Source organism: Mycteria americana, chromosome 5 (genome assembly GCF_035582795.1).
Source record: "Mycteria americana isolate JAX WOST 10 ecotype Jacksonville Zoo and Gardens chromosome 5, USCA_MyAme_1.0, whole genome shotgun sequence".
In the NCBI taxonomy this organism is placed as follows: Eukaryota; Metazoa; Chordata; class Aves; order Ciconiiformes; family Ciconiidae; genus Mycteria; species Mycteria americana.
In genome coordinates, this window is record NC_134369.1 from 34,932,044 (window position 1) to 34,941,708 (window position 9,665).

General features: G+C 45.5%; 1 protein-coding gene across 1 annotated transcript; it reads left to right on the plus strand.

Annotated features, from left to right (window-relative positions):
- Positions 1–413: 413 nt before the first annotated feature.
- On the plus strand, positions 414–8,925 carry SYNJ2BP (synaptojanin 2 binding protein). The gene is made up of 4 exons (XM_075502921.1): positions 414–550; positions 4,662–4,798; positions 6,325–6,420; positions 7,456–8,925. Exons 1-4 carry the CDS (start codon positions 481–483, stop codon positions 7,594–7,596), a joined length of 444 nt encoding a protein of 147 aa, XP_075359036.1. The 5' UTR covers positions 414–480; the 3' UTR covers positions 7,597–8,925.
- Positions 8,926–9,665: the final 740 nt, after the last annotated feature.

The following is a 9,665-nucleotide window of genomic DNA, read 5'->3' on the forward strand; positions in this document are numbered from 1 at the left end:
GGGGCCGGAGGACGCTGTGCTGTTGTGCAGCCCCAGCAGGCAGGGAGGGAGGGTTCCCCAGGGCCCAGTCCTGCTCCGCCTCTGCGGTGAGAGCCCATCGCAGGGGGCATTAGGGGACCGGAGGGAGAAGCCCCGTTCTGCAGGCCGCCGCAGCTCCCGGGCCCTCAGCCCGGCGGACGTACCGCTCTCCAGGCGCGTACTGCCACCGCTTCTGGTGGCACGGCCGCTGTGGCCCCCCGGCCGGCGGTGAGGTGCTGGGCCCCGGCGCTCCTCCCCGGGCGCGGCCTCGCCCGCTGCCCCCAGCCCCGGGTGCCCGCGGCGAGCCGGGGCGCCGGCTGGCAGCGGGGCCCCGTCGGCGGGCGCCGCGGCGCGGCCGGGCGCGGACTACAACTCCCAGCGCTCCGCGGCGCGGGCCTCCGGCGGCGGCCGAGGAAACGAAAGAGGCTGCCCCGGGAGCCGACTTCACCTTCAGGCCGCAGCATGAACGGCAGCGTGGCGGGCGGCGGCGGCTTTTGCGAGGAGGTCATCAGCCTCACCCGCAGACCCTCAGGTAAGGCGGGGGCGGCCGCCCCTCGCCGGGCCCTCGGCGCCTCCCGGGCCGGGGCAGCCGCGCCGAGGCCTGCGCGCCCCCGGCGGGGCGGGAAGGCCGGAGCGGGAGCGCGGGGGTGGTGGCGGGGGCTGGCCTGCGGGGCCTTAGCGGGCACTGGGGCGGCGGTGGGAGAGTCCCGGCGGTGAGGACGGTGAGCACAGCGCCCGCTCCCAGGCGCTGGCGCGGCAGCCCAGAGGTTCCCGGCCCCAAAGGCCTCTCCTGCCACGGCGTGCCCGTGGAAATCGCCCGTGGCGGATCCACTGCTGCGGGGAAAGCCCGTGACCTGCGTGAGGGAGGGCTAGCTGGGTCAAGCTTTGTATTCTGCGAGAACAGCGGCCAGGAACACCGGCTGCGGCCGGTGTCTCGGATGGAACAACTCAAATCTGGTTTTCCCGGGAGCTGCCATCTCCAGTGCAGCTCCTGTCGCTTTCGAGTGCGATGGCAGGTGCTCGGCTCTCAGCCGTGTTGGATACCCAAAATTAGGGGGCGTTTCGAAAAACATTAGTCAGAGTGGCTGTACTGTCAGCTTCGTGTTAGTTGTTTGGGGTAGCTTTAGAGAGGGCTTCGAGGGTGTGAGCGAGAGGAGTGCTGGAAGGGAAAGGGAACGGGAACAGGGCAGTCTGTGGGGCATTTTTTTGGCTTTGCTTTTCCTGTCACAGCAGTGTGTGCTCTCATGGAAGCCTGCAGATGCCTGTCTGCCCTTGTATTTTTACAGGATTTACGATGCTATTCAAATCATACTTTCAGAAGTGCAGCAAGTTAGCACCAAACGTACGGCTCCGGAGCAAAACCCTGGCTCCAAAGAACCGCATGCTCTGGGGAGGTTTTGGAGCTAGAGCTGTATTTCGGTGCGTGGGCCCTTCTCTTTAATTAAAATGAGCATAAGAGAAAATGTGGCAACCTTTCTGTCCGCACAACTGCTGGGTCCGGCTGCTGGCCGGCCTTGGCTCCACAGGCCCCCCAGGGACCCACAGCACCTGCATCGTTGGTGTATGTACCATTTGCCTTTCTCCGGGGTGAAGGTTGTTCCCGTGCAGGGCTGGGCTTGGTCCTGGCCCCTGTGCCAGTGATTGCAACCCAAAGGGTGACCCAGTGGGCAGCCTTCTGCCTCTCCTGCTTGCCAGAGCAGCCACTGGTCTGAAAGCTGCATAGCCCTGCCTGCACAGCTACGAGCTCGGGCTAATGAAGCCACGCTTGTCAGTGAAAATTATTTGCTAAATGAAGCTGTTTCTGATGGGAAAGCTGTTTCCATATATCTGGGAACCTACAATCTTGAGGGACGTGGAAGGGGATGTTGAAGGGCAGAGTTGAGAGGTCTTGAATGTGGCCATGGCAGTTTAAATCTGATTACCACGAGCAGCATTTGTCCCGTCATTAAGATGGGCTCTGTATTTTTAGAGTTAGGTTTCTAACTATGTCACTTGATTTGAAGGTCCTACAGCCCCTTACGACCTTGATGCATTTACCATGTGAATTGTTATTAATTTCTGTGGAAGGAACAAAATGCTGTTATCTGTAAAGCACAGTGTAATCCCGTAATCTCTCTAATCGGAGTTTTGACTGCAACTTTTTAAAATAGGTCTGATGCTAAACATCTCTGGCAAAAGTTTGCTGAGGAGGTGAACATATTTGCAGTGGCAAAACAGTGTGTGTATGTCTCTCTTTCAAATTTCCTTCTGAAGTACTAGGCTGAAATTAGGCAGAAAAATCTGGTTTTATGGAAAACTAAATAAATCGGTTCAATTTGCAATATTACTCAATCTCTCTTTTCCTAATCCTGTCAATCATGGTGTTTCTTTAATGTCTTTTTCGGGGACTTTTTATGTTTCAGGGGGGTAAATGAGGCATAGAGAGGCCTGCCGCCTTAGGGAGGTTCAGAAGTCTAGCCCAGAGCCTGCTTTTAAAGCTCTGCCATTCTACTTCTGGTCCCTTGTAGACAAGGGATTTAGTGCCGTGTGCTGTCTTCTTCGCCTTGCTCCTTTTCTCCCGGTTGGGCTGTGTCTCTTTCTATGGCCACATGAGCTGGAAGGGGGAGGATAGCAGAGAGCTGAAGGAATGACAGGGAAGATATTTTTAGCCAGAGTGGAAGTTTAAGTGCTGGAAAGGAAAGACACAGTGAAAAAGCCCTGTGAATATTTAACTTTGTCTAGCCTGAACTACTGTCTCTTTTTGTCACGAAGATCTGCTCCTATCTCATGTTGCCTCTGCTGATGAAAGCTGTAACTTTTGATTAGTTTTCCAGTCATGCATGAAAACTTGCAAAATGTGTAATTTTTTTCATATATATATGTTTGGTGGTTTTTATATATGTGGGAGAGAATCAATGTACTCTGAAACTCCGATTCCTTCTTTCTGGCTTTTTAATAAATGTTGATTAAACCTTATACTTTCTGTAGTATTGATTCCCCCTGTTCTCAGGTTATGGGCTTCATGGCAAATAATTTTTAAGTTTGTGGATTTTTTTTTTTTTAATTCCCATCCAAGGGTGTGTTATTGTGCACAACTGTCCCTTCCTGGAATAGATATTAGTCTAGCTGAAATGTCAGTGTTTCTTCAATCTGCTGCTGCTTTCATTTTCTTCCTCGTTTGTCTGAAACTGCCGGGAAGGGGAGGGAAAAAAAAAAGGTGTGGCAAGATTGCTGTTAATGTTTCTTTACTTCCCAGCTGTAGATGCACACTTAAAGTAGCATTACTCATCTTGTACATCCTTTGATCTCCTATGACTGATTTAAAATGCTGCTTCCCAGCAGGCACAAGGCGGTTTTACTTTCATTTACAACTCTCCTTCTCAAAGTTTCTAGTCCCAACTTTGAGAGAAAGTAAGAAAGAAAGAGAAAATAAATAAATCAGCTTGGCAGAATGTGGGGAGAATTTGCATTCAGCTGTTCTTGACAATAGGTTTTGGATGACTGCTTTGCGTCAGAAAAAAAAGTTGGGTTTTTTTTTCCCCTCCATTTACTTTGATTGTATATTTTGTTTGTTTGTTTGTTTTTTGTTTTTTTTTTTCTTTTCCCTCTTTCCTTGACTCTTCTTTCTTTTTTCATTGCAAGCCTCTTCTTAGGGAATCTTTCGCATCCCTTGTCATGTATTATTACTTACAGAGAAACTTAGCTGCATGTGCAATGAGGAATGTGCTCTCACAACATGTGGTTTTCCAGATTTTGAATTCAATTTGTTCTCTGGATTTGAGTGAAACAAGAAGTCCTAATCTTTAACTGCACTTTAATCCAGCATCTGGTTCCAGCTAGAGATCTGTAATCGAGGCTTACTTTAAAGAACAATATGAAGCGTAACAAAAATGTGAAGCGGACATCAGTTCTGTTTAATGTGTGTGTATTCCTTTTCATTTTGCGTTAAGTCTGAGAACTTTGTCTTCATTTCCTGCCGTGTTTTGAATTCCTGAAACGGAACAAAGTGATTACATACAATTTGAAGTAGCTGCATGTAAGCTAATCTTATTCTTGGAGGTGAAGGACGCCAGTTCCAGCTCCTTAGATGTGGAAGGGGAGCCTTCTAAGCTCTAGGTGCCCTTGAGCTGGTAGCACAGCTCCTCTTGCCTGTTTCCTCATCTGTAGACAGGATCTAATTCTCCTTGCCTTTCCTAACTCTGTTTCCCAGTTCATGAAACGCTTGTCAGGCATGATTTCTTGTTGCTCAAAGGTAATGATTTACTATAGCCTCCTGTGAAATGCAGAATGCTTTTCTTTCCTTTCCTTTCATGCTGTGCTGAAGAGGCGTATTCCTGCTGAGGGCTGAATCAGCATCTCAGAAACGATGGCGTGTCCCTCAGTATTCACCAGCACCCACCTGAAAATGGCTTATGGATGCTTTATGGAATGAAGCATCTGAGCCCTCGGGCATTCAGGGTCTCTCCTCTGCTTTCAAGACGAGTTTCATGAGAATAACTTTTCTAGACAGTGATGGTGGGAAAGGATGATGCAGATATGTGTGCTGTGAGTTTCAGTATTGTGGAGAAAACAGGACAACGTGGGAGGGTACAGTCCCCAACAACAGCAATAATGTCTGAAGCTTTGAGCTTTTTCTCATCAGCTTTCTCTTTGGCTTACCTTAGGGCTGGGCTTCAACATTGTTGGTGGGACAGATCAGCAGTACATTTCCAATGACAGCAGCATCTATGTCAGCCGGATCAAAAAGGATGGGGCAGCTTACCTTGATGGCCGATTACAAGAAGGAGATAAAATTTTAGCGGTAAGCCCTTTCTTCTGTCGCCCCGTGTGTTCTTGAAGTGCTGTGATCAGTGATGTCATATGAGATGCAGGTTTGCCATTGCAGTGCACAGAGAAGAAGGATATGATGAATGCAGTTAGATGATGCTGAGGAAACTCCATGGAAGGAGCTATCCTGGGGGTCTGGGGACAGCTTTGAACACTAGGGCCCATCTACACATGGGCCCATCTCTTCTGCCTTCTTGACTTGCCTCAGAAACACTTCTTGGTGCTGCATTTGTATTTCCTCTGTGACTTGCCTCCCTAAGGTTTTAGAATCCATCAGGCCTTCTCTTGCCCACAATGGATCATCATTTACACATGTGTAAATAAAGGAATCAGTCTCCCAACCTCTAAGTTTCCATTTTTTGACTGGTAGTCAGTGATTACTGATCCTTGTGCTCGAGGGGATTTTTAGGCTATAAAACTTCTAGGCCATAAAACTATTCATTGCAGCTCATCAGGATTAATACAGGCTGCTTCTCCCTTTAGACAAATGTTTTAAAGTGACTGAGGTTCAGTCCCCCTGGTTCTTCAGACAGTTGGCAATCATACAAGACAATATGCTTTACAAAGTGATGAGTGAAGAAGTAGCCTCTCCTAGTGTGATACATCATCTTTTAATACTCCTTAATTTTATTTTATACTTGCTTATTATGTTCCACATGTAATCTTTTTAGCCTCTATAGAGTGCCTTGCACTAGTTGGAGCCTATTATTGATCCAGAAAATGATATTAAGTTAAATGGAGAATATTATCCTATCTTTTCTTGATGGTTTAATATTTACATACTTGTGTTTGGGGAGTCTGAGTATCAAGAGAAGGGAGGCACTGGATTTGATCTCAGGGGATACAATTAGGGATAATGGGCATGAAAAAGAAAAATTACAATGAATATCATCAGCTAGTGAATGAAATCAAGTAGGTTATAAAAACTTCTGCCATGAGATATTATTTTAAATTAAGAAAAATCCTAACACTTTCAAGTGGATGCCAATATGTAAGTCTTTTATTTTGTTTTGTTACATCAATATGCTTTTAAATGTATGTTTACAGCACTCTTTCAAACAGAAGGGTTTCAAAGGTAGACCAGTAGAGGGAACAATGTGAGAAAGAGACTCATAATAATAATAATTTTGCTGTAGCTGCTCTTTTATTTTCATTAGCTGTCAGAATTACACCTTTGATTTGTTTCCAGTAAAGCAACAGCATAAGAAGCTGCTGTTGACACAACTGTCGTCTTATATTCTGATTCTGCTTCTAGGTAGTTTTTTCAGTACCTCTGTGTTTTGGCTTGGAGTTTTTCATGTTATCGCTCGACATATACAAATACATCTATAATATGAATGGATGAATATTGAATCTTGCTGTTTATAGTATCATGCCCCAAATGCAGAATTTTGTGAAACAGGAAGATTTTTATCTCCTATCCTTCCTATGTTAGCCTGCATCATTAAAAATTTGCTTTTTGTCCTCCAGCAACTGGTTCTCCTATTCCTTTTTTGCTAGGTCAATGGCAGAGACTTGAAGGATTTGCGGCACAAGGATGCTGTGGAACTGTTCAGGAATGCAGGCTATGACGTTTCTCTGAAAATTCAGCGCAGGGTATGTTTTACCTTTTCTTAGGGTTATTTCTGGCTCAGTTTAGACTGGTTTCTATCATTGATAGCTCTGTATTTCATGAGGCAGAAAAATACCATGTCCAGGTGCTCAGTGTGAATTATGCATATAAAGATTTTGTTTGAACTATGGCCTTCTCTAGTTGACCACAGCTGTAATTATCCGTGCATTACTTGTTTGTAACAGTATCAGTGAAGAGGTGAGTTTGGAGAAGTCCCTGGGTCTTTGTTTTGCTGGAGTATGGTGTGTTTTCTCACAGATCTCCTTTCTCAGAGGCAAAGGTTTGTCTGTGAAGACAGAATCTCAAGTTCTCCAGTTTTGTTTCAGAGGCCAAGATCTTACTGGAGATAAAAATCCCCTGTTGTTTCAGAGGTCATCACTCATGTTGGTGTTGGGATGTGTGTGCAGCCCACCACAAAGGAACAAATGTGGGCTGCTATAGTTTAAATATACTGACACCATTTTGGATATGGAAAGAGAGGAATCCTTAATCCACTGTTGTCATTTGAACATCCCTGGCTAGCATTGAAGTTGATGAAGGAAATACTGATCAGCCTGAAGCATGCTGTTGGGGAGAGGTGGGCTGAGGCCCCTTTTCTACTGCTTTAATAAAAAGGAGTAAACTTCTGGACCAGTGTACAGGGCAGGTGAGAAAAACAGAGAGAATTAGTGATGCCCTTTTCCTGGTAAAGACACCAGGAAATGGTGTGTTGGGAAGCGCGTCAAGGGATGACTGGGTATGTGTGTGTCATTGCTTCTGCTGTAGGAGATGTACCCTGCTCCAGCTGTTACAGTCCTAGTTTACAAAGTAGCAGAGAAACATGAGGGTGCCTACTAGTGACTAGGTACCCTGCAGTAAAGCTCAGTCTATCCAAAACTGTTCTAACCCTCCCATGTGTAGAGTGTACAGGTATGTGGGGAAACCATCTTGCACATCCTTAAAGAACCACCTGGTCCTGACACAGAACTGGAGGCTCTCCTGTGATGGGCTCTGACACAAATACTTTTTTTTCCTTGTAGTTGCAGCCACAAAATGGCCCTGTGGGTCATCGAGGAGATGGAGAATCAGGTGGGCTTCCTCTAGCAGCCATTCTTGTGCCAGGCCTGGCGCTTGCTGCAGCAGCAGTCTGGATCTTGCTGAGGTATCGACAGCGGATGTGAAGAGTTCACGTTTTGGATATCACTGCCTATTTTACACAGCTATGATGTAATTTAAAAATAGAGAATCAACATTCTTATCACAGACTGATGTCAAAAAGGATCATTGCCTATCATAAAGCTGCTGCTGATGTTCTTAATATATAGATTTTGTTGCAGGGTGGACAGAAGCAGAGAGGAAAAGAAGAAGGGAGATGACTGTGTTCATGTATAGAGTGGGATAGCTGTTTTTGACTAATCTGAGGAGGTTTTGCCATCCCCCTCTGTTTTGCACCGTGAACTTTCAAACATACTCATCTATTCCATGTTTTAAGATGTGACTTTTGGTTAAAGGGGGTGGGGGTTAGGGTGGTTTTAAATAAAAAACATTTACTAGAGGCTTTGCCTTGTTTCCGCTGGATTTTTCTTGAAACTAATGATACCTATCTGAACCATGAATAAAGAGAAGCGATGTGGAGGGTATATTATTTTTTCCATTGAATTTTTGTTGGTTGTTGCTAAATAAATGCCTTAGGAAAAATGTATAAAATCTAATCTGTGGTTTCACAGGTAAAATCACCAGTGTGGCTGCTGATTTAACAGTAATATGCAGTATTGGTGAGGTATTCTACTAGTTCTGGAAAGACAGAAGATAGCCTGCTGCTAGAAAAAGAAATGGACTGTCAGAATGACTGCTCATTCTTGAGTCAGAGTTGTATGAAAGCTTTCCACAAAATGCTAGTGTACCGGAGAGAGGCAGGCAGACAACTGAATCACAAGGAAGCAAGAGATTCGGGCATGCTGAAGCTGCAGAAGAGTCTTTAAATTAGTAATGAAGCAATAGTCCCTCCATTCGTCAAGTGGGTTGAAGTCTGCATCTCTTGGGTTAAAAGTCTGTTTCAAGGGTTATTTTTTGCATGGGGAATACTTTAGATAAAGTTTTCTGTAGCAGCTAACTTGCTTTCTGCAGTCAGAAAATCTTACGATAATTGAAAGGGGGAAGCCGAGAGCAGGCTGGGATAGTCCTGGCTATTGCTTGTTTGTGAAGACTGACGTGATATTCAGGAGAGAGACTGCCAGGCTAAGGCTTAGCGAGTAAAACCAAAGGGAGAGACCCTTGCTCTGGAAGGCATGTTGCTGAATTTACCTGCAGGGTCTCATCTCCTCACTGTGATTTGAATGGTTTTAAATGCCCCAGCTGACATGAGCTCTGTGGGGTAAGAACTGTGTCTCTTGTCTCCAAGAAATCAATGTGTTTTGTTGTTTTTGTAAAAGAAAAGCAAAATGCATGGTCTGGTCTGTATGATGCCAAAAAAAAAAAAATCACATATGCAATATATGTATTCAAACAAAGAAAAACTGGTGTCTCGGTGCTTTACTTATCTCTATTCTTTATTATTCTAGCAGGACATTGCTGATGTATTTGCAATTGTGTGTTTGTTCAGGGCTGTAGTCCTGCCGTCTGCTGGAGATAGAAATGGTATGCTGTTACACATGACATTCCTAAATCACCACGGAGTTTCAGAGCACTTAAACCACGTGAAACCTTGCTTTGGCCTATAAACTGCTCTAGTATAAGGGGAAGAGGAAACAGGAGGATTTTGCCTAATGTTCTTAGGGGACTTTGGGAACAGATTTGAGGTTTGGTGAATGTATATTGGTGTTGGATGGCCTGGGCCGATGTATGCAGTGACTTGCCTTGGTCTGCAAACCAGTTATGCCTGATAGCATAAGGGCTGCTTGTCTGTGACCTGCTTTGAATATTTGGCTGTGGTGTCCACATGGAGCACATGCGTGTATTAAGATGGATGATTAGAACCTGATGCCGTTGTATCCCAGCCATCAGAATAAAGATGCAGGCAGTAAGAAAAAGGTCTGTCTGGTACAAACCTCTCGTTAGCCCTTGGCTGAGTCGAGTTTCTGTGGGAGGGAGTATGTGGAACAGGCTAGGAGGATGAGGATTTGCAGAAGGGAGTGGTTAGTTTTACGCATTTCCCACTGAAATAAGCAGAGAAAGCAAAGCCTTGGGTTTTGTTTTTTTGTTGTTTTTTTTTTTTTTTTACCTTTCAGCTTTGGGATTTTGATACTGTTCA

Excerpts from the sequence above, each read along its gene's own strand:
- SYNJ2BP (XM_075502921.1), top strand. The coding sequence starts at position 481 with ATGAACGGCAGCGTGGCGGGCGGCGGCGGCTTTTGCGAGGAGGTCATC. Across the intron at positions 551-4,661 it reads CCTCACCCGCAGACCCTCAG|GGCTGGGCTTCAACATTGTT; the intron begins GTAAGGCGGGGG and ends GGCTTACCTTAG. Across the intron at positions 6,421-7,455 it reads CTCTGAAAATTCAGCGCAGG|TTGCAGCCACAAAATGGCCC; the intron begins GTATGTTTTACC and ends TTTTCCTTGTAG.